At 39.6% G+C, this 25288-nt stretch overlaps 1 protein-coding gene across 12 annotated transcripts in view; it reads right to left on the minus strand.

Moving 5' to 3' along the window:
* FN1 (fibronectin 1) overlaps window positions 1–25288 on the minus strand; it is a 72781-nt gene that overhangs the window by 11675 nt on the left and 35818 nt on the right. For 3 of the 12 annotated variants that reach the window (XM_084999033.1, XM_084999027.1, XM_003133642.6), the window contains exons 22-39: window positions 24200–24368; window positions 23641–23727; window positions 20634–20825; window positions 19111–19383; window positions 17809–17991; window positions 15152–15241; window positions 12842–13111; window positions 11725–11841; window positions 10886–11050; window positions 10196–10351; window positions 9173–9286; window positions 8077–8346; window positions 6690–6877; window positions 4871–4958; window positions 3801–3977; window positions 2629–2718; window positions 2210–2389; window positions 698–787 (exon numbers count right to left, since the gene is read on the minus strand). In XM_084999033.1, coding sequence (XP_084855159.1) covers window positions 698–787; window positions 2210–2389; window positions 2629–2718; window positions 3801–3977; window positions 4871–4958; window positions 6690–6877; window positions 8077–8346; window positions 9173–9286; window positions 10196–10351; window positions 10886–11050; window positions 11725–11841; window positions 12842–13111; window positions 15152–15241; window positions 17809–17991; window positions 19111–19383; window positions 20634–20825; window positions 23641–23727; window positions 24200–24368 — 2899 coding nt within the window. The remainder of the gene's footprint in view (window positions 1–697; window positions 788–2209; window positions 2390–2628; window positions 2719–3800; window positions 3978–4870; window positions 4959–6689; window positions 6878–8076; window positions 8347–9172; window positions 9287–10195; window positions 10352–10885; window positions 11051–11724; window positions 11842–12841; window positions 13112–15151; window positions 15242–17808; window positions 17992–19110; window positions 19384–20633; window positions 20826–23640; window positions 23728–24199; window positions 24369–25288) is intronic. The other 9 variants (XM_084999038.1, XM_084999032.1, XM_084999029.1 and 6 more) reach the window with 3 other exon arrangements.

The raw sequence follows: 25288 nt of genomic DNA on the forward strand, positions 1-25288 counted from the left end.
CCACTGAGCCCCGTAGAAGCTGCCTCTGCTCAAATTAAGCCCAACAGAACCGAAATGTGTGACCTTTTTTTCTCTTTTTCACTTGAGAATCCTGTCATAAGGACTAGAAACCAGATTAATTATATTGTCATCTGAAGTATGAGAATTCCAGAGGTTTGACACAAATTTTTCATAGTTTGAAATGCTAACAATAGATTAAAATGCATATATACAACTTATTTTACAAATTCTCCCATCAGCATAAATAAGGCATTTTCTTCAAATTCAACTGATATTGGATAAAAAAGCCAGACATTATTTAGTTCCAAGTATCAGAAACCAAGTAATAAATAAAGACAAATGGGAAAAAAAGTTTTTCTCCCCCTACTTTTTTTTTTTTTTAATATAACATTTTTAACCTCAACAGAGTGTATAGAAGAGTAGCAACGACCACAACTTGGCTTTTACATTGTAACATCTGACTTGAATTTTTTAAAGGTGAATAAAAGGCTTTTATATTGACTGGCTAAGAAAAAGTAGAACTGAACGCTGCAGATTATGTTAGGCTATTCCTGCTGTCAAAGAGCACAACATACATGCTATGCTGTTAAAAAAACAAAAAAGTTCCAGGAGAAATGCATGGAAAACACCCTTTTCACTGCAAAACGAATCATTTGTAATTAGTTTCGCCTTGGCTGTTACCTAGACTGCTCTTTACCTGTCCTTTTCCTCCCGATCAGAGGCTCACTCTTCTGATTGTTCTTGAGGGCAATGACCTGGATTGTGTACTCGGTTGCTGGTTCCAGACCTGATGGGAGGACAAATCATCACATCATATCCATGGGCTTAGCCAGTCAAGTAGAAGTGGATCTCACCAGAAGATGCTACTGGCAAGCAAGCATCCCCTCTTCAGCTGGCCCTTGGCCTCTTGCAAAGTAAAACTGACTTTGTTTTACTACCACAAACACCTGAAAACCCTGCATACGATGGCCACTTAGCAAATTAATTATCTTCCTATCAAGTCTGACACCTGAATAAGCACTTTTTTTTTTTTCCTTTTTCCTTTTTTTTGGGGGGAGGGGAGCAGGGGCTGCATCCTTGGCACATGGAAGTTCCCAGGCTAGGGGTTGAATCAAAGCTGCAGCTTCCAGCCTATACCACAGCCATAGCAAAGCAGGATCTGAGCCTTCTCTGTTACCCACACCACAGCTCATGGCAACGTCGGATCCTTAAGCCACTGAGCAAGGCCAGGGATCAAACCCGAGTCCTCATTGTCACTGGCAGGGTTCGTTATGGCTGAGCCACCATGGGAGTGCCCCCGAATAAGCACCTTTCCTCTAGCGTGTCCTGGGTATTCTCTTACTATGCTGTCTTATCTGCCCTTTTGAATTCAAGAAACTCTACCAGCATTGGACACTGCCAGTGGAACGCATATTTGGGAGAGGTCGATGCAGACTGTATACATGAATCTACTTAGGCGTAACAATCAGTGGGCTCTCAGTGTCAGGATCAATGAAAAATTATTTACACAAAAGCACTCTGCAGGAGAGCGTGATCGCTCCTCGCATGGTCTCTGTAGGAAGCACCCAATTCAATGCCTTCCATATCTGATTCTATTTTCCTGTTCCCAAAGTTTCTGAAAAAGCAGCGTCTCTTTCTGGTACCTGTGCGTTCTATAGCATTTAAAGTCCAGATGATACCCTGCATACACAGTTTGAAATTTTAGTCTCTTGGACAAAAATGACACCAGAGGCCTGTGATCTCTTATTCCCCATCCCAAGCACTCTCTCCAATGTGCATGGTTGGGAATCACTTTGCCTCAAGACCTAAACTGGATAATGAGGGCAATGGCAGGTGGCCCTCTGGGCAATCCTGCAAGCTAGCACTTCTTTAGGTTGCTGAGTGAAAAGACAGCATCACCATTTGCTCGCTTGCTTTGAAAAATGTCTTTTTCTAGGACTGAACTGATAGGTGTCTGGTGAACATACAACACATAGAAAGATTCTAGTTATACCATTATGACAATATGGAAATTATTGCATTTTCACGAATTCATGACTTCTGAGATACATTGAGCCCTAGAGCTCCTACACAGAAAATGTTTTTTGAAGTTATGAGAAACAGAGCTTCTTTTTCTCCTGGTACAGCCCCAAAGACACAGTTGGAGTCTGCTAAGCACTTTGTGTGCCCTAGGGAGTAAGGAATAATGACAGCATGGAAGCAGCAATACCAGTAATAGTAGCTTCTGTGACACCAGGGCGGGGCCGAGGGACCACTTCTCTGGGAGGGGACCCAGGCTTCTCATACTTGATGATGTAACCAGTAATCTTGGCACGGGGTGGCTGCCATGATACCAACAAGGAATTGGGTGTGGTGGCCAGGAAACGCAAGTTGGATGGTGCATCGATGGCTAAGGGAAAACAAAATTATGACTCTAAGAAAATGAATAACCAAGACCATTATTCCCACACTCTTTTCCCAGCCCTTAAAAATGAACTTGAGAGACTCTGAGCATTCCATAAACTGTAAAGATGATTCACTATGATCTGTAATATAAAAATATCGACTTCATTTTTGTTTCTCAAGTTCATGTGACTGATCACTTATACATCTAAGTCAGTGGCATTTCTTAGTAGAAAGCGTAGTTACCAGTGGAGGCATCGATGACCACAGGGGAGCTCCGGGCATTGTCATTCAGGGTGTACAAGTAGATCTTGTAGTCAGTGCCGGGTTGTAAACCTGGGATTTGTGAAGAGATGATTTTTATCTGATCTTCACTTACTAGGAAAAACTTCAAACGCTTCTGCAATTTTCATGGTTCCTTCTACCATATAGACCATGGAAGTGGTTCATATTTGAACAATAAATTAGAGCATGGTGTTAACTGTTAACGAGGAAAATATCTCAAAATAAAGTCACTGATGCATATGAAGACATTGGCTAAAGTAAATTTTAAAATATGAAAATTCTGTGTTAGAACAGGCCGTCTTGGTGACAGAGGTAAGCAGCTATTGACTGTTTTATCAGATGGTCACTGGTTAGTAAATGGAATCAGAACTTTAAAGCTCAGAGACCTAAATTAACCCAGATATTGAACATTCTCTGACATCAACTTTGACCTCTTTGATTGATTTTTTAAATTTAAATTTGCAGGAGTTCCCATCGTGGCTCAGTGGTTAATGAATCCGACTAGGAACCATGAGGTTGCGGGTTCGATCCCTGGCCTCGCTCAGTGGGTTAAGGATCCAGCGTTGCAGTGAGCTGTGGTGCAGATCGCAGACATGGCTCGGATCCCACATTGCTGTGGCTGTGGCACTGGCCAGTGTCTATAGCTCCGACTGCGTCCCTAGCCTGGGAACCTCCATATGGCATGCGTTCGACCCTAAAAAAGATAAAAAAATGAATGAATAAATAAATAAATAAATTTAATTTTGCTTTGTAATCTACATAAATGTTAAGAACTATATACTATCATTGAAGTTTTTTTTTTTTTTTTTGGTTTTTAAGCAAAACCGAAGTATTATTTTAATTTATTTTTTAAATACATTATGTATAGTTTTTTTTCTTCCTAAGGGTTCATTGACAAAGGATCAACTTTGATGAATGACACTTAGGCCATTTCTCTGGCAAACATTAGACAAAACCGGGCATTCACAGGACAAAATATTTTTGATCCTGAGATGAAAATAAAATTTTAAAAAATAGAGATGGTTATCATCAAACACTGAAGATAAATTTAATCCGTGTCAGTGGCAGAAACACTGGTCAGCTACTTTGTGAGTAGCAGTTCATAAACGTGGGCAGTGCAGGGAGTCCCTGACCTGTGATGGTGTAGCTCCTGACATCTGGCTTGATGGTTCTCTGGATTGGAGTCTGGCCATTGGCTGGGACGGCATCAACTTGGAAGCCGGTGATCGTCTCAGTCTTGGTCCTCCAGCTAATGGTGATGGTGGTCTCAGTAGCATCTGTCACCCGGGCCCTTCTTGGAGGACTGACATCTGCATGGGGCGACAGCCAGAGATTATTGCCTGGCTGACTCAGAGAGGTAAGGTTTTGATATTTTAGAACGTTTCTTTACTACACACCAAATACATCAATTTCTATACATGACAAATGTGTAGATTTTTCTCCCGTGGCATCCAGACAGAAAAACTGACAGTAATTAGGAAAAATGAAAATATTCACTTAGTGTACCCTTATTTATTTATTTTTTTTTTGAAGAAATGAAAAGCTTTACAGATACTGCCAGTAGTTCCCAAGGCTGTCTTAAATATCTACAGATACCTCAATAAGTGTTAAAATTATTAAGTTATTATAATATGAAATATGTGTTGTAATATAAAGAAGTATATATTATATATCATAACCTACAGTATACATATAATAATGTATTGCTAGTATTTTGTCATTCTTATAGAGAGTCATATTTTTTCTCAACAGATAAAACACAATCCTTATTTTGCAGCTGAGAAAACTTTGACACATTATGTGATTTCTGAAAAAGAAAAACTGGATTATTGATATGGCAGAAAACTAGAATCTGGACTAATTTTGTCCAATATTTATTACACCATTAAGATACAGCAGAAGCCAGCATATCTTCCTAAAACCGAGCTCTGTGGAAACAAAGTCTAACAAGTAGAACATAAACTAGGTCCTTGTCCTAGTTCGCAGCACCAACACTGTAAGTGATTCCATTTATGTGCCATGAGACAGCTTCCTGGAGAGGCATAGAAGGTGACAGTTGTAACTCAAAAAAGAGGGGCAAGCAAATCAGTTTCTAACCCAGGAATCATTCCTTGGTTAACTCAGTGATCTAGAAAGGCATTTGCCAACCTTCAATTTCTGTTTCTATGGAATGTCTGTTGACATTAAAAGTTTGACTACTCACTCTCCAGGGTCGTGACAACTCCCTGAGCTGGTCTGCTTGTCAAAGTGTCCTTAAGAGCATAGATGCTCACTTCATACTTGGTGGCCACCTAGAAAGAAGGGCATGGTAAGCTTTAGCAGTGTGATCTTCTAAAGCACAGGCAATTTTCTTCCCAGAATTAAAAAAAAAAAAATGCAATGGTTAGAAAAGAAAAAATAAACCAGCAAAACTTGCAGAACTGTAAGTGCTAGATTAATTTCATTCCTACAGTGCAGGTGATTGACAACATATTTAAATTACATGAATTTAAAAATGCACTTGGGGTTAAGCCCAAGTGAGCCATAACTTATAATAAGTTGATATAAAATAAGGAAAACAGGTATTAGCCTTTTTTTTTTTTTGTCTTTTATAATCTGACAGGTACAAATTATGATTTTTTTCTATGGAGTTCCTGTCATGGCTCAGTGGAAACAAATCTGACTAGCATCCAAGAGGACACAGGTTAGATTCCTGGCCTTGCTCAGTGGGTTAAGGATCCACAGTTGCCTTGAGCTGTGGTGTAGGTCACAGATGCAGCTCAGATTCCTCATTGCTGTGGCTGTGGTGTAAGCCAGCAGCTACAGGTCTGACTCAAGCCCTAGACTGGGAACCTCCTTATGCCGAAGGTACAGCCCTAAACACACACACACACACACACACACACACACACACACACGAAAATCATGATTTTTTTCTGATCCAGAGAGCCAAAGGGAATGCTCTAGGCTTTCTCTGAACCCTCTTTTTGTAGTTTCTTCTGGAATGTTAAGAAGTACACCAGTTTCCTAGGTTCCTGGCTAGCATTCTGCATGTACAGGTAGAAGGATTAAAAATGATTTAAGGAAGGTTGGATCAGGTTCAGCTGGTTAAAGCTGGGAAATATTCTTTGCAAAGGTAACAGCTCAGGAAATGCATACCCAAGGTGGATTTGTGCATCCAACTTATGGATATATAAATTGCTCTGCCCTGCACAAATGCACACGCAAAAAAACTTTTAAAGTAAACAGAATACATTTAAGGAGTTATGAAACATCCAAATTTACTGGAAATGCTTATTGTCACCATAAAGTAATTTTGTTATTATCATCTGGAAACACTTAAGTCAACATAAAGTAATTTTACTTGATACAAATTTATAATAAAAGAAACCCAAAAAACAAAAAACAAGGAGTTTCTGTTGTGGCTCAGCAGGTTAAGAACCCAACATAGTGTCTGTGAGTATGCAAGTCTGACCTGTGGCCTCGCTCAGTGGGTTAAGGGTCCCGGTTTGCTGCAAGCTGTGGTGTGCATCACGGATATGGCTCAGATCGGTGTTGCTGTGGCTGTGGCACAGACCAGCAGCTCCAATTTGACACCTTGCCCAGGAACTTCTATATGTTGCAGATGTGGCTGCAAAAAGGAAATTTTTTAAATGACAATAAAATTAATTTGATGTCAAAGGTAAAGAACACAGATTTTTTTTTTCTTTTTTCTTTTTAGGGCCGCACCTGCGGCATATGGAAGTTCCCAGGCTAAGGGTCAAATTGGAGCTGCAGCTGCCAACCTACGCCACAGCCTCAGCAACGCCAGATCTGAGCCACATCTGCAACCTATGCCGAAGCTTGCAGCAACGCCAGATCCTTAACCCACTGAGCAAAGCCAGGGATTGAACCCACATTCTCATGGATACTGGTCAAGTTCCTAACCCGCTGAGCCACAATGGGAATTCCAAACACAGATTTATTATATTATATGTCCATTACCTTAAACTGTGGAAGAGATGACCTACTCTTTCTTTCCAACGAAAAAGGACACTTCTTACCATGAGTCCTGATACGACCACAGAGGAGCTATCAGGAGCAAGGTTGATTTCCTTCATTGGCCCGGTCTTCTCCTTAGGGGTCACCCGCACTCGATACCCAGTGAGCTGAACGTTGGGGGCTGTCCACTGGGCAGTCAGGCTTGTGGGTGTTACCTGAGTGAACTTCAGGTTGGTTGGCGCAGGAATGGCTGTTGGGATGGTCATTAGTTAGAGGTTATCTCATAGTAAATGGGGAAAAAGAGAAAATAAAGGGAATTCCAAGAAATAGATAGATTTTGCTTGTTTGATTGGGTGGGTGCCCTGGTCAAGCAGAGATTCAGTACCAGAAAGTCCAAAAAAGGATGCAAAATGAAGAAAACATTTGCTGAAAAAAATGCGTGGTTTTTTTTTTTTTTTAATCTGCAAGGGCTCAGAATCACTGGAAACATTTGGGCAAATGCCAGAACTCTAAGAGACTTTAGGTTTTAGAAGTTGTTTTATGGTTTCCCTTAAAAAAAAAAAAAAAAGTCCAATTGGCTTATGGGCCATTAGGATTGATTTTCCATTTCTCTGGAAAGATAAGCAGTAGCCCTTTTCTTTTATAAATTATCTTTGTATGGAAAACCATTTCGCAGAGTTTTCCATTCTCCAAAAGATGGAATTATGGTTTTATTCCCTTTGTTTGGACCCCACGGCAGATATCAGAAATTTGAAGTATTCTCTGTGGTGCAGCGTAAGAAGAAAATTGGCTCACAACAGAAGCAGAAAAGAGAAGCAAAGAGCAATAATACAGATTGTCACCTCCAGGGTTTATGCTGTCACAAGGACACATCTTTAGCGTTCCACTCTGCTTCAGAAATAAAGCACAAGAGCATAAAGTATCGTGGAAGGCATCTGCCCTAGTAACTATTTCCTGTGTGTCTGATTCTCAATCCTTGAAGCAAATTATTCACCCAGCACATGATCTCTAAGCAGAGAAGGAAGCTCTTACCCATGTGTTCTCAGAATCATGCTGCTCTGAAATGGCCCAGTTTGGGTTCCTTTTTTAGAGTAAGCCCTAGGATGCCAAATTTCTTTCCTTTACACATAGTGACCCTAACTACAGGGAGTCATGGCTCAGGAAACTATCCACGATTTTAGTGTTATCATCATCAAATGTCTCGCTTTATGGCCGTGTTGGCAAGCCAATTTACTCCGAAATTTCCTCTTGTTAGTTTTTACCTACATGCCACTCACCTACACTTCATCGCCTATTACTACTCCTCTTTAAAGAGGGTCTTTCCTGAGAGTGGCTGCTTTTTTGGTACCCCCTTACATGGGACTCAGTAGCCCAATAAAGTATACTTCATTCAGCAGGGCTTAAAGCCGCTGCTCCCATGAGCACCTAGTGGTGCAGTTCACGATATACCTGTGGACTGGGTTCCAATCAGGGGCTGGCTCTCCATATCATCGTGCAAGGCAACCACACTGACTGTGTACTCAGAACCCGGCCTGAGGCCTTGCAGCTCTGCAGTGTCTTCTTCACCATCAGGTGCAGGGAATAGCTCATGGATTCCATCCTCAGGGCTCGAGTAGGTCACCCTGTACCTGGAAACTTGCCCCTGTGGGCTTTCCCAAGCAATTTTGATGGAATCGACATCCACATCAGTGAATGCCAGTCCTTTGGGGCGATCAATGTCTGTTAGGCAAATTAACGGTAAGAAGTTATGTGAAAAGCAAGTTGCGAAATAAGCATTTTTATAACATGCAAAGCAGTTCTGTAGATACCATTTTCCTTTGATGAATTAAACTCCAATTAACCCACCATTAGAAGGAAAATTACTTGATACTTGCTTTGAGTTTTTTTGGTTCTGTTAATATTTAATGTTGCGTCACCAATTAAAATGTGGGTGTATGTGAGCTATATAGACACCCTGCAAAATGTCCCCCAAATGGGGATTTATTTATATTAATTTTAAGATATTCTACCAAGATTTGTTTTTGCAATGTGATGTTAGTCTCATAGACCGGGATTTTTTCACCTTGGAAGTGGTAAAGTTGATTTTCAACATAACATTCAGATTGTTATAACCTTTCTTTAATCCCCCCCACCCCCACCCCCACCCCCTGCAACCTCGTTAAGCATTTACATTCAACGCTGGTCCAGCTACAGTCTGGTCCAGCCACGAGTATTCCAAACACAATAGCTTCATGAGGCACAGTTCAATCAACTTTACCACGCCAGTTGTAGAAAAGAAGGTGCTAGCAAAATATTTATTTTGTAGCTTTGCTATAGGCAAATAAGATTTTGCTGAGGCCATTGGAGCAAAAGAAATTCAAAGCACAGCAACTAACTCTGGTTGGTTCCATAACTTCTTTCCCTATGTTGTTTATATACGTTTATCGCTTGGCAATGAGAAGGAAAAACGTTTGTAAAGGGCTTAGCCCAAGATACAAACTCGGTATGCAGATGCCTAAGAATGAAATTTGACCTTGAATGTGGAAAAGAGACAATGGTTACATACTGGTTACCGCTGTCTGAACCAGAGGCTGACTCTCTCCGTTTTGATTCTGAGCGTAGACACTAACCACATACTCCACTGTGGGCTGCAAGCCTTCTATTGTCATTTCTGTTTGATCTGCAAAGGGAGTGAAAAACAAAGGCAGCATTGATGTCATTAGATGTGACTTTCAGAGTCTGGTAGTAAATGCATGGTGGCCTGGAATTTGCAGAATTATACGGAAGAATTGCACATGGCTTTCCTCATGGACAAACATGCTCATTGCTAATACAAATTACCACTGGAGTGGAGCCATGCTAAGGGATAAGCTCTAAAACTGAATATGATCCTGCCAACAATGAACGATGCTGCTCTTGAAAAATGAAAATTAACTTGGTCTTTAGATACTGTCTTAGGACCCTAATTCCATAACTTTTTTTTTTTTTTTTGTCATCTCAGGGCTGCACCCACAGCATATGAGGTTCCCAAGATAGGGGTCGAATCAGAGCTGTAGTCGTTGGCCTATGCCACAGCCACAGCAATGCCAGATCTGAGCCACGTCTGCGACTTACACCACAGCTCAAGGCAACACCAGATCCTTAACCCACTGAGCGAGGCCAGGGATCAAACCTCTGTCCTCAAGGATGCTAGTCAGATTCATTTCCACTGAGCCACTATGGGAACACCCCATAATTTTTTATATGACAACAAAAACAAAATCTAAAAGGATCTTTAAAAAGTCAGTTGCACCCATCTCTCTCTTCTTGGTGTGCACGGTAAGCAAAACCACAAAGACGGATCAAATAATTTAAGATGTCCACACCATCAAATAGAACTACAAATGGAAAAACAGAAATGCATTCATCCTAGACATTCTACTGTGGAGGGAGCTGGTAACAATCTTGAGCCCAAATTCACAAATGGGGAAACCTTGATACATGATATGAAAGTGCTTAGTACTCAAAGCCAGGTGCCCATTTATTTAAAAAGGCATGTTGTGTGGTCTTAACTCTGCTTATCTTGCTATATGTGAGATGCTATTCTTACCTGGACCAACAGTTTTCGTTTTTGATGGTCCTGAGCCATTTTTAGGAGTAGTGGTCACTCTGTAACCAGTAACATGGGAACTTGAAGGCAGCCACCTGACACTGATGCTGTTGTCCTGGACATCAGTCACTTGCATCTGGGATGGTTTATCAATTTCTACAAATAGAAACCAGGAGAAACCAATGAATCCCCAGTCCATGGAGATACGCTGAAGAAGTCCTTGTCTCTAGCTCTGGTAAAGATAGAATAATAATCTCTTACTGCCATTAATGACACCCAGGTGTTTGTTTTGCAAAAACAGGGACAGCTTTGGGGAGGCAGTACATGCATCTTGATACCATTCCCTATTTTGAAGATGGCTCATCCATGCACAAAGAAACTACATTTCATGTAGATGTTTGTCTTCCTACCTTATCAGCTCATCCATTCATTCATAAACAAATATTTACTGAACATCCTCTATGCCTGTCTCTATTATAGGCACATGGCCTACATCGATCAACAAAACGGTCAAAACCTCCCAACCTCGGGTGTTTCCTTATGTATCTGTCTCAAAACTCTTTGAGACATAGCCATTGATTCATCTTATTAAAAAAGAAAATCAATTCCACAATGCAGAAAATACTTTGGGAGAACATTGTGAAACCTCTCAGAGTAAATTAGCCTGTCTCTTCCCAGAGAAGTCGGTACCTGTTCGATAATCAATGGAAACGGGCTTGCTGCTTGCTGGGCTATCCCCACGGCCAGTGACAGCATAGACGGTGATGGTGTAGTCTACTCCAGGCTTAAGGCCACTGATGGTAGCTGTAGACTTGCTCCCAGGCACAGTGAACTCCTGGACAGGGCTATTTCCTCCTGTTCGAAAAGGGGTTAATTCAAAGTGTGAGGGGCTGAGAGACACTTAAGGACTGATGAGTAAATGAATTAACATACTGAGAGCAGCATGTAAGTCACACCTTTGCTTCTTCCCCTCAAAAGAGTGCTATTAGGGCCTAAACAGAAAGGTTTATTTATTTATTTACTTATTTTTTAGGTATATTTATTTATGCACGTAGTAAGCCTTAAAGAGTCTGTGAACACTGGGAGAAAATTGCAGCTCATGCTATTTTAACACGCCAGCTTCAACACAAGGTAGATTTAGATTAGAAGGGGAAGAAGGTAAGTCCTTAACTCAATTGCATATATTGTTGACCTTTTTCAAAATCTTAATGGAACATATTCATGTTTAGTAAGTAAAATTTCAAAAATAGAGGAAGATAAATGTCAACCACTTATCATTTCACCGCTGATAATATATCTGGGAATTTACAATCCTTCCTCAGCTCTCCTGTTCCCCTCTAGTACTAGAGAAACAACTTTTCATCTTGATTTTACCACCAACTATGTCCCATATATTTCCCATATAAAAAGTCAAAGCTCCACTGACTGGCTCACCAAAGTTTCTGTAATTATGTATCTACTGCTGGGCTTTCGGGTTACCCTCGACAGAATACTCGATCAGGGTGTGAAGTAGCACTGCACTGACGCACCTGTTTCTCCATACGTGATCCTGTAATATCTCACTGTGACAGCAGGAGCATCCCAGCTGATCAACAGGCTAGTGGGGGTTGTGGCAATGACTTGCAGGTCCCTTGGAACATCAGAAACTGGAAAAAACATGGGAAAGTTTTCACATCTCTAACTTTCAAAAGTTGTCCAGATCCACCTTTCGATCATTTTCCAGATAACTGCTTTATGTTTCTTTCATGTAATAACACAAATACTATATAAAATTAGCAAAATTAAAAATTATCAACAATGCAGATAAGAGGTTAAGGAGACAATTCAAATCATAGTAAGGTGATTATTTAATGTTTAACATAACATTAAATTTACGTTAACCTGTTTAACAAATTATTAAATTTAAACACCAATTTAAACTTTTGTCTTAAAATTTCTCATTTTGAAACATAAAATTATAAAAATAATATATGAACACCCATTATTCCCTTCCCTTAGTATTTGCTAATTGTGACATCTGCCACACTTTTTTCCCTCTCCCTCTCCCTCTCTCTCTTTTTCTGTCTTTATCTATATCTTTTTGTTATCGCATTTGAGACTAAAGTACAGATATCATGAAGATAATTCTCCCTTAGTTACTTAAGCATCTATCTCCTAACAATGATGACATTATTCTATTAAAATAATTTTTTTTTTTTTTTTTTTTTTGCTTTTTAGGGCCACGCCTGCAGCATATGGAAGTACCCAGGCTAGGGGTAGAATAGGAGCTGTAGCCACTGGCCTACACTACAGCCACAGCAACGCTGGATCCTTAACCTACTGAGCGAGGCGAGGGATGGAACCTGCATCCTCATGGATATTATTTGGATTCGTTTCCAATGCGCCACAATGGGAATTCCTAAAATAACTTTTAATGGGACTCTGAAACAGTGTTTTCTGCAATTTGAATAAAACTTCAGTTATTAGAAATGCAGACATACCTAACTCAGGTGAGAAATTTCTTAGGATAAAGAAGTTATCTTCTTTAATATATTATCATAACATGACCTGTTTTTTTTAAGAGATGATGACTCAGACAACCCAAAGCTATGTCACACAGAAGCTACTGCCTGCATAAGAAAGTCCTCTGACCAGAAAACAAGTTACCTGTTGATTGTTGGCCGACCAAGGGAGGGCTTTCCTCTCTGCCATTAACAGCGACGATGCTGACCACATATTCCACGCCTGGAATGAGGTTGGTGAGAGTGATGGAATTCCGAGAGGGGGGCACGCGATCTTCCCGAGGTCTTCCACCCATGTGCTCAGGGTGATGGCGGATCTTGTAGCCAGTAATGGTGGCGCGAGGAGCGATCCAGTACACAGTGAAAGAGTTGGCGGTGATATCAGAGAAGTCAATGCCAGTTGGGGAATCAAGACCTGTTTTTTCCACCCAGGGTAGGAAGGGAGAAAAGGGGAAAAAAAGACACCACTAATTTAGGAATTGAGGAAGAATGTAGGGGAAGGGAAAGTAACATCCACCCAATGTCTACCCTTTCCCACTGACACCGTGAACCACCATAACCTCAGGTTATGAGGCGCTGCTTCTAAGCCACAGATAAATTTCAAAATCATAAACTGACTCCATTCGAAATGGCCAACTCAAGTCTTCTTTTCTTTTTTCTTTTGCTAAGGATCCAAGTGATTTCTGCATCACATCTGAAGACAGGTGTTTGTGATATTCTGGGAACTGATGTTTTCAAATGCTTCAGTGTTCAAGTATTCTGTTTCTATCCTACAAGTGTATCTCTCTAAGTAGAGCAAGATCTACCCACTCTCAAAATAAGTGTTTGGCTCTCAAAGAAGCTTTCTACACTCAAGGGGGAATTGATATGCCATCAGGCTGGTAAGAAGGCCAAACAAAAAACTTTCTAAAACTAAAATAAGACATCATCCTGGACAAATTACAACGCAGGTAATTCTTCATGAATTAGAATTTAGTGCGCTGCAGAAGAAGTAACAAAAATTTAGCCTTTATCTCCAATTCAAACCACCTAACCTGTCTGGGACTTCCAGTAAACTTTCATTTTAATTCCAACATTTACTTACTCTATTCAATAATATAGTCAAACCAAAGTGAGACACCACAACTTTTTTTTGGAGGCAAGTAGACTATAAGAAATAAGTGGCTGGTTGTTTCAGTAGCATTGGTCTTGGCATTTCTTGCACTATGGTTCTCCGTTTTCTGTGATGTCTTATTGTTTGTGAGGGTTTTCTTTTGTTTGTTTTTTTGTTTTTGTTTTTGGTAAGTGGGACTATAAATGTAGATGTGCATCAGTACCAAATAGTTCTTTTCTCAAATCCTTGTATTTCTGATTTCTATTCAAGTCTTTTAAACCTGTTTTTTTCTTGCTGAGTAGCAAAGAACTTTCATTTTCCTCTAAACCTAAAAAAGTATGGACACTGCGTTTCAATTAACTGTATTGCATATAGTTTTTTGCCGAAAACTATCTGTAAACACAATTGCCTTGTTCAGTTTTGTTGTAAACTGAATTACCCTAAGATGCTCTGTTGATATGCTTTCTGATGTGTGTTTGTTTGATAAGGGTGATAAAATAAAGCTTAAAAATACAAAAAAAAAAAAAGAAAGAAAGAAAGAAAAAAAAAGAAATAAGTGGCTGTATTCAATTACACTTTTTTGAAAGGGAGAAATTAATAGAAGCATTCATATTTAAGAAGGGACATATGGGATTCTATTCAACTTCTTTTTTTATAGTAAATGAATATTTCATCGAGTAGAAAAAAGAGAAAAACTCATTGGCTTAGTAAGGAGGGAAAATACTTTGATGACAATGACAGTGTTGGGTCAGCCTTTAGACAGAGTCACCTAATGAGAAAGAATGTTCACCATCTTTCAATAATAGAGATTATAAGATATTATTCTTAGGAGGTGTTTTAAAAAGATAGACAATAAAGTATCTGGACTATTTTCTGTCCTCCCTGGAGGCAGGGAGTATAATCTTAGTGACTGGAGGTCAGCATTATAGTTGAATAAGGTGTCTTAATTTTTAAGACCAAAGATCAAGGTAACAAGTACCACCAGTCCCACAGAAATGGAGATCTATTTTTATTATTTTATTTTATTTTTGTCTTTTTAGGACCACACCCGTGGCATATGGAGGTTCTCAGGCTAGGGGTTGAATAGGAGCTGTAGCTGCTGGTCTACACCTATAGCCACAGCAATGCGGGATCTGAGCCACATCTATGATCTACACCATAGCTCAGGGCAACGCCAGATCCTTAACCCACTGAACAAGGCCAGGGATCGAACCTGCAACCTCATGGATGCTAGTCAGATTCATTTCCACTGATCCTGGACGGGAACTCCTGGAGATCTATTTTTAGAAGTAGCACCACATTTCGCTCCTTCAAATTGGTCAGTGAAAGCTGCTCAAGAAGCCCACTGCCCACATGACTCACCTGTTTTCTGTCTTCCTCTGAGAGGTATGCTTTCATGCTGCTCATAGACACTGGAGACGCTGACTAAATACTCTGTGCCAGGCAGCAGATCTGAAGAGGCAAGAGGAAATTATTTTTAAAGTATGCTTGAAAGAATGAAAGCACCAAAGCATCCTTGGGATATTGCAACTGATAAAACAGCCAAGAGTCTAGTCCTAGAGCCTATTTACATCTAAGTGCATGTCAATACCTGTAAGTAGGTGCTGAGGAAGGGTCACCTTGCCCTGGAGCATCTCTAAGCCCTGCCCTCTATTCTACCTGTGAGCATGACTCAGCCACATCTCAAATAAGACAGAATGTCTGCAGCACATTAAGAGTGCTATCGTTCACTTCTATTGAGGGCTCATGACAATGACTCTGGCACTGTGGATTATCACTTACTCCTCACAATAGCCCTAAGACGTAGTTTGCTAATTTTAAAAGCAGCTTAACTGCCATACAATAAACTGCCCATATTTAAAGTGTTTAGTTTGAGAGCTTTTGACAAACGTATACACTTGTGAAACCATCACCGCATTCACGATAACGAATATATCCATTTACCTCCAAAAGTTTGGTTTATGATTATCCCCATTTCACAAGTGAGAAAACTGAAGCACAGAGAAATTGTCTTCTTTGATTATACTTGCCCAAGATCACACAGGAGTGGACCCGAGCCAACACCAGTGGTCTTAACCATTAATTAGCCTTTTTTGGGAAAGAGTCATACTCATAGGAAGTGATGGGTTCTGCCATATTAAAGTAAGAATAGAATATTTAAAAGAATCGAATAGACACGCCTGGGTATACACTGAATACACATACTTTTCTCTTTCTGAGGTACCATCAAAGGCAGAGGGTAAGGTTTCCAACCTTTGAACTCCTACTCAGGAGACCCTATTCGCCTCTATACCTTCTCCCCTCCTGCAGGGGCCCTTGCAAGTTTTGCCAAAGCAGGAGAGGAAGAGAGCAGATGCGTGGACTCCCTTTTCCTCCTTCCTGCTTGGCCAGAGGCAATTTACTTAGCCGCTGGAGACCTCAGTGGCTTCATCTGTAAAGTAGGATAATAATGGCTTCTCTTGGGGGGAATGACTACCTTGCAATCTATAGTCGAATCTAGAATAAGATCTTAGAACATATGAACAACATGTGACAGATCTGTGGTTAAGGTGGGGCAGAAAGTGGTGCTGAAGCAGGGCCTCATGTATTGGGTAATGCAGTAACTACTGACTCCAGAATGCTCCAGAACAGAAACAACCACCCCAATGACACTCAGAAATAAGGATTTCTTGCCCTTAGTCATGAAATGAGAAATCAAGACTATGGTCATGCTGAGCTGCCTTTCTTTGTATTTCATTCTCTTAAACATGTTTGAAAGGTAGATGTTTTCAGACCATCATTTGGTAATGCAACTAAATTGGGCTATTTTCCCTAATTTCCCTATAGAAATTTTTACATATTTAAAAAAACTTTTTACCTATTTATTTATTTTTAATTTTTATTTATTTGTTTATTTGGCCTTTTGGCTTTTTAGGGAGCATATGGAGGTTCCCAGGCTAGGGGTTGAATTGGAGCTGCAACCACCAGCCTATGCCAGAGCCACTACAACGTGGGATCTGAGCTGTGTCTGCAACCTACACCACAGCTCACAGCAACGCTGGATCCTTAACCCACTGAGTGAGGCCAGGGATCAAACCCAAACCTTATGGATGCTAGTTGGCTTGTTAACTGCTGAGCCACGACGACAACTCCTTATTTATTTTTAAGCCATGCCTGAAGCATGTGGAAGTTCCCAGGCCAGTGACTGAAATTGTGCCACAGCAGTGGCCCAAGCCACAGCAGGGGACAGCACTGGAGACTCAACGTGTTGCTCCACCAGGGACTTCCTTATATTTTTATATCTGTGCTTTTACTCTACTCTAGACTAGTGAAAATAAGGAGAAGTGACATTTATGTGAAACACAGTACCATGTCACAGGCTGCTTTTATTTTCTTTAATAGAAGATATCAATTTCAAAAGGGTAGTAACTAGAAAGAAATAATTTCCATAAATTGTTGTTTATTTTAGTGTGAGTTGTTTTCTAAGTCTTCAGCCTTCAGAGAAATTCTGCTAACAGTTTGTTTTTGAAGTACAAATTAAACTTCTGGCTCTTTCTTCAAAATAGAACCCCGATCTACCCTGAGTGACCAGTTACTGTTTCTAAGTTTTCATATGCCAAATAGATTACCTGCTGACACTTAAGAATAAAAAAGGAGAAATAAAACAGATATGGTGACACTGTTTTCAATCTCATTTCTGGTCTTTCTAACCCATTTAGATTTCGTCATCTAATTTTTCTTGGCCTACATTTATTTTTATGTGCTTATTTGGAAGCAGAACTTGTTTAAAGTCTTTGAACTTCACTGTTGATTGTTTTTCCACTCTGATTTTTGAAAAGCTACAGATAGCAAAGATATATTAAAATAATAATAACACGACATCTTTCAGAATTTGCAAAGCTGCTTGTTAGATTTGGAGTTGAGTTTGTCGTTCTCTTGTGGCTATTTTAATTCCTGTTGCTCCCACCTGAACACACAGAATTCTTTCCTCAGGAGGTAGCTTAGTAGTTACAGAACACATACACTTGACCGCTGCTTACTTGTGAGGACCACTGCGTTGTCTGAAGGAGAAATGGACAGCTCTGCCACATCCTCCTCATTTTTCACAGGGGAGTAGCGCACCAGGAAGTTGGTCAGTTCAATGGATGGAGGTGGAGCCCAGGTGACACGTATCGTATCAGGACCAACATTGGTAAATCGCAGGTCAGTGGGAGGAGGGACAGCTGGTTTCAAACAAGAAGGAAGACTAAGTCAATGCAATGTACCAATCAAAACTCAGAAGAATAGCTGGAAAGGTAAAACCGGTATTTCATGCATAAAGGAAATGAGTCATCTTCATGCAAATAGTTTAATCTAAATCTACACTAAATCATAGTGAACTACTGTTAAAAATAAAAACACTACCCCCAGTACTGTTAGGCCCCTTTAACCTTTCTGCCATCAATATGTTTTAAAGAATAATTTTAATTTCACTTTCAAATACACTGATTTTTAAGTACATGATTAATACCACTGGTGATTATTTGATCCCAGGCTGAAGAGGCTTAAGTTGCCACACAGCAAAGAGAGACATAGCAATACTTTCCGAAGAAACACATGCACACAGACAAAAAGACAAGAGGGTCCTACATTTTCCCCTGACAGGAGTGACTACAGCTACTGGCATCACTAGATTCCATTCAGTGAATTCTACTAACAAGTGAAAAAGGTTCATGCAGATTGGTTCTCAGCATGTTTCTTACCATGCAGGCCAGAGAACCTTTATAATGTTGCATGCTGGTCCCCAAACTGTGGTTAAAGAGGAGTTTCTTTACCTCATCACGGCAATGAAACCTAGAATGTTCCAAAGGTTTTTTCTCCTACTGCAAAACCCCTCCTTCTGCTCTACCCTAAATTTCAATCAGTTACAACAGTTACATGGTAGAGTTTATCAAAAAGTAGAAGGAAATTGCATAATGGTACATTTTGGAAGTACATTTCTTCTTGTTAACTGGGCTCGTGATGCAATTTGGCATTAATGTTGGAATTTTTTTTTTTTTAAATTCTAGGTCTGCAAATTCAATTAGCTTTTGCCATTTTGTATTTGATAGAACAGATAGCTACATTTCTCTAACTTTATACATATTTGCAGTTTAAATGAAAATGTACTTGAGACCACTGCACGTGTCTTCATCCAATCAGTTTAGCCTATGCATTGCATTCCTTACCCCCTCATCCCACCCTCTGTTAATCTTTGACAAATTGCTGGTTTTTCCCTTGAAACATCCATATTTAACCAGAGTGACTGGTGGCAGCATGCAACACCATCCATGTCTCAAACCACAGAAGTTTTCAAAATTCACCCGTTTGCTGTGTCAGTGTAGTAGGGGCACTCTCTCCGCCATTAATGAGAGTGATAACGCTGATGTCATAGTCAATGCCAGGCTCCAGCCCTGTAACTGTGTAGTATCCTACTGAGGAGTCCGCAAAATCTTCAAAAATAGGGATACCTTCTCCTGCCGCAACTACTGTGATGCGGTACCCGATAATGGTGGAAGAGTTAATCGGGGTCCACCTCAGGCCGATGCTTGAATCGGTTATATCAACAAAGCTTAGGTCAGTGAGTTGGGGCACCTCTATTGAGTTACAAAGCAAAGGAGGGCAAAAGGAAAACAGAGGCAAAAAAGAGGAAAAAATAAAGCAGTGTACATCAGGTTACTAGTGGTAAAATTGATGGTGTTAAAAGCAATGATGGTAATATGCAATCTGTCCCAAATTATCTGAAAAGACTTTTTAAGCATCATGAAGAATTTGCTTCCCTGGGAGAATAAAACAGGTTACACCATTCCTTTAGGGATTTTTGTTGGTCTGTTTTTTGGAAATCCCCCAAACAGTAAAGTTTGAATCCTCAGGTTTGAAAAATTATAGTCCTATAATTTTTCAAATAATGTCAAAACCATTCTTAGACATAATATCTGTAGTATCAACAATGTTTAAAAAAATCCATTTTTTTTAAGTAGGAAAATAAAGCTTGCATAAAGAGGGTTAAAAAATTGATGAGTTTTTCTCCCCATACAGAAACTCATAACAACATTATAGCCATAATGTTACTGCATTATGAATGTATGGCATGAAATGTGCCATTCAAAAGCACATTCGGGCAAAAGACAGGCCTGAGTCCAAGGCCATTGCTAACATTTTGCTCAACTCATAATCAAAGTTATTTAATTAGCATTAGTAAAAGCATTCTACCAAATAGTGCGAAGAGGAATACAATCCGTCCAATACTTTCATTCTGTCGTGATTCAATTTTGGACAAACAGCAAACCTATCCCTCGATAGGTCTTCTTAATGTTGTCATTCAATTCATAAGAAAGAACACCCCAAAGGTGTGGCCTTTCTTTGATTTTTTTTTTTTCAGTTTTAAAAAAGAAGGATTTCAAATGGCAAGATGAAGAATTGAATGTGTCAGCCAAGAGCTATTTCAGTGCTTACATATGGAGGCTGTAAGATCAGGCACAAATGTACCGATGGGATGCATTTACCATATTACTTTTCGCCTGTAAGTACTGGGTATAGACACATGACATTGTTTTAGTAATAATTCCACGTGAGCGGACAGTACAGAGTTAATGCCATGGTTGCCACTCCATTACATACCCATTGCAACAAAAGCATCCCAGTGAAGCACAGACAGTCAAGCAGTGTTAACAGCAAGCATTTGTCCAAACAGTGCTTTGACTTCATCGTTCTGAGGAGTGTTATTGGGAGGTCAGAATTAAATCCCGAACGTATTTGATACACTCAACCATCTGGGGATTAAGATGTTAATCCCCACTCTTATTGGAACTGCCAGTCTGAGGATAACAGCTTATTTTTTCATTACCTGGGATGATGGTATCAGAGATAGGAACACTTTCCTTGTCATTTTTGACAGTATAAACACTGACATTGTACTCCAGGCCAGGGCTTAGGTTTTCAAAGGTGCAGGAACTCTGATCTGCATGGACCACTTCTTCCAAAGAATATCCCTGCTGGCCATTTGTAGGGGTGGTGGTAATTCTATAGCCAGTAATGTCTGGAGAAAACAGAAAGGATGAAGTTACTGCACAGAACATTTACAACCCAAAGCCTGTTAAACTAGACTCCAGTGATAGATGGACCCTCACAGGGAAACAGGGAAATGACTCAGCATTTCTGTATTGGAGTCCTGTCCTTCAGAGCTGACAACACTTTGAGGCAGGTGTTAATGGTCTCAGTTGAAAGAAAATCTTGGAAAGGGGACATGATTACCAAAGGCTTTTCTTTCTCCAAATTCCATGCTTCTTCTACGACTCTACCCTGCTTTTCCTTGATGGATCATTTGCAAACAGTTGAAGAATATTCTGCCTTATCTGCTTAGCATGGAATGGCTCTTATCTCTAGGCACATCCCCCAAAGTGGGCTCTCCTAATTTGCAAGATCTGAACCTATGGGATTTACAGGAAAGGAGACAAAGTGAAAAAAAGAGTGGCTCTCCTTATTCTAGAGAAGGAATGCTAACTGCTGAAGACTTCGAGATTTGTAGAAATTGGGCAGTAAGATAAAGAAGATGTGGTACACATACACAATGGAATATTACTCAGCCATAAAAAAGAATGAAATAATGCTATTTGCAGCAACATAGCTAGACCTATAGATTATGAATACTAAGTGAAGTAAGTTAGAAAAAGACAGATATGATATCAGTTATATGTAGAATCTAATAAAAATGATACAAAAGAGTTTATTTATCAAACAGAAACAAACACAAGAATTTCAAAATCACACTTAGGGTCACCAATGGGAAAAAGGTGGATAGGGATAAATTAAGAGTATGGGATTAACATATACGCACTACTGCATATAAAATAGATAACTAACAAGGACCTACTGTATAGCACAGGGAAATTTACTCAATATTCTATAATAACCTATATGGGAAAAAAGAACAGATATATGTATATGTATACATATAAGTGAATCATTTTGCTGTACACCTGAAACTAATATAACATTCTAAGTCAACTATACTCCAATAGAATTAAAAAAAGAAAGAAATTTGGCAGTAAGAGGGCTGAGGGGGAGGAGAGAGATGTTTTTAATTTAAAACAGTGATGACCAGAGATCCACAGGCACAGACTAAAAGTAAAATGAGGGAAATATTTAAGTTAAACTTACTAAAGGATGAGAAAATGATGATCTACTTTGTCATTAGGAACAGAGTGACCACTAAAGTGGTATATACAAGAAAATCCAACTATGCAAAATAAATGTTTCAGTCATTTCACTTGTTAGTGACCATCCAGATGGACAGGCTAGGCCATCCATTAACACTCAGTATTAATGATCTAGCTTCTGCCAAGCATGAAATCTGCCAATCTAAAAGTTTCAAATTTAGAGTAATTCGGCTGGAAATAGTGTAGTTTTGGTATAAATGATGTTTCCACAGATAATGAAAACTTCACCAAAATCACTTTACTTCACAGGGGAATTAAAAAAGGATATTTTGAGCTAGCTTTATTGTGTGTGACTGCACATACCGATCAGACTTAGAGGTAATTGCCTTCGCTGTGCACCCAAGCAAAGTTTAAAAAATTTTTAGAGCACAAACAGAAATTGAAATAATAAACTAAATATATCCATCTAATGAATAAGTATAGCAGTTATGGATGCCATCAATATTAGTTGGAATTTTTGTTTTTGTTTAATTTAGAATTTTCTCAGTGACGAGTATCTTAATATTTCGATTGTGATTCCCCCAATATAACTAATGAAAATGATACCATTATATTTTAATTAACATTTCTCATTTAAAGAGATGTTCATGTGGGCTTGGCAAAGATCAGCAATATCAAAATTTCTCCTGCCATTATCCTGGTACATCATGATTCTTGAATATTGCTATAGGTATCTTTACACATTTTAGGATTTTAAAAATAATTTTTAATAGTGTGTGAACAAGGGGTTTAGACAAATGCTTTATTTAAAGCTTTAAAAATAGTCATGGAATATCGTTTAGCCAATTTCTCAGTATCAAGTATAAATAAAACAAAGTAACAATTAAGATCCAAATGCATGAAGTTGGGTGTGAGAATGAGTCTAAACACAGGCTACAATCGCAGTTTTGTCACATTTAAAATTTGTGACTGTAGGTGAGTCAATTTTTTCCAAGTCTCAGATTTTTCATTCTGTAAAATGGAAGTCATTTCTACTTTTCATCACCCTTAGATTTTTGTGGTGCAACTCATGACAAAATATTGGTGAAATATCTAAGTTTATTGAGTTATAAACCTAGAATCTATGATAACTCATAGAAGGAAAAAGAGGTGTTATAACTTCAGCATTTGTTTGGCAATTCTGAACGGCCACTGAGCAAAAGGCACTTCCCAGAATGCTTTTCCTCAGCCCTCATGATTCTCCATAGTTCAATAAGGGTCTGCCTTGTTCACTTTGCTATGATTTAAATAAACATGCAGTAAAGGAACCATGAGGTTGTGGGTTTGATCCCTGGCGGGTTAAGGATCTGGCCTTGCTGTAAGTTGTGGTGTAAGTTGCAGACGCCACTCGGATCTGGCGTTGCTGTGGCTGTGATGTAGGCTGGCAACTATAGCTCCAGTTGGACCCTGAGCCTGGGAACCTCCATATGATGTGGGTGTGGCCCTAAAAAGCAAAAATAAACAAACAAACAAAGAAACATGCAGTAAAACGCCCCATATGTCACTCTATGATGTACATTCATGTACTCCTGTATTTTTGTATGGAGAGCTAGGTACTTATAATTTCGACCCTTTCTCTGAAAGGAACACAGTTTTCTTAACTTTGTCTTGGAAAGGCACTGTGTGTACTTGCTCTCTGATACATCCCAGGCTTACCTGGGGTGGTGCTCCTCTCCCAGGAGACAGTAAGCACTCCAGTGTCAGGGTTTGCCTCCAGGTGCAAGTTTGTTGGTGGAGACAGTGCTAAGCAGAAAAAAAAAAATTACATTAAAAGTTAAAGCTAACACAAAGCACTTGAGTTGTAGAATGTTTCTCTTCCTTCCTTCCTTCTTTCCTTCCTTCCTCCCCACTTCCTCCCTTCCTTCCTCCTTCCTCAAGAAGTTATACTATGAAACCATGCTGGAGAGCAATTCTCTGAGAGCATTTCTTTTTTCACAGTTTTAAATTTTGTAACAGTACTAAAGTTTTTTCTGTCTTGCCAGTTCATAGCATTTTTTTGACGTGGAAAGAACACTTCCAATGCCATGGAATATATGACATGAGTTGAAGTTGTTACGCCAAACTTGGAAATAGCTAATAATATAAGTAGGGATGAAATCTTTTCTTTGTGTCATTATCATGAGTAAAAACAATATCACTATCAGCCATTGTTTTTTAAAAAAGCAGAACAGTTTAAAAAAAACTAAACGAAAAAAAGGCAAAGAACTCCTCTTACGTGTCACCACTTTCTTCACAATTGGGGTATCTCTCTCTTGCCCGTCTCTCAGGACTGAGATGGTGTAAACGTATTCCACGCCTGGAGTCAGGCCGGACACAACGATGCTTCCTGAGTCTGAAGTCACTTCTCGTGGTGCTTCCCCTCCCTGGCTTGGTCGTACACCCAGCTAGAAGAAGAAAAGCAAAATAAACACCAAGGACAAATGTTTTCAGAGCTGGGTTACTGCTGAGAGGTTGCGGTTATGCTTTGCATGATGTGGACTCCTCAGGAACTGTACTCTACCTGCAGATGGGAATGAGTTGGGACCTTACTTTAGTTCTATTAAGTAATTTAGCTGGAAATTCCCCGGAACTGGAGGAAGATGCAAGTTAAGTGCATTATTTTCCAAAACCACATTAAGGTAGTTCATAATGGAAGGTTCCAGAGAAATGTCATTACATACTGTTTTGCTTGATAAATAACCTCCTGGTACAAACCTGAAGCACACAGGGGCTTGGGGCTACACAGCGGTTCATTTCTTATTTTCTTTTCACTGGAAGAAATCCTTTAGTTCTTTCTTTGAGTTATTAACATTCAACTTGAAGGTAACAGCCCCTGTTACACTTTGTACTTCAAAAGGATTCTTTTTAAAACATTTTTATTATTTTTAATTTTTAATTTTTTTTTGTTTTTAGGGCCACACCTGCGGCATATGGAAGTTCCCAGGCTAGTGGCTGAATCGGCGCTGCAGCTGCTGGACTATGTCACAGCCACAGCAAAGCCAGATCCAAGCCGTGTCTGCAGCCTACACTACATCACATGCACAACAATGCCAGATCCTTGAGCCACTGAGCAAGGCCAGGGATGGAACCTGAGTCCTCATGGATACTAGTTGGGTTTCTTTCCGCTGAACCACAATGGGAACTCCCAAAAGCACTCTTTCTGAAGAAGTGAGTTCATAACGTCAACTGCAGGGTGGTATGTTAAAAAAGAATAATTAAAATGAGTATGCCCAGGATTTTCAGTCCTTTTAGTATTTTATTTCAAAAACCCAATACCGTGTCATCAAACAGTGTACAAATCTAGAGACACTCCTAGTATGTTATA

Source organism: Sus scrofa, chromosome 15, assembly GCF_054392235.1.
Source record: "Sus scrofa isolate SSC_HxYL_T2T_F1_AM1 chromosome 15, Sscrofa_HxYL_maternal_Yorkshire_Landrace_v2.0, whole genome shotgun sequence".
Taxonomy (NCBI): domain Eukaryota; kingdom Metazoa; phylum Chordata; class Mammalia; order Artiodactyla; family Suidae; genus Sus; species Sus scrofa.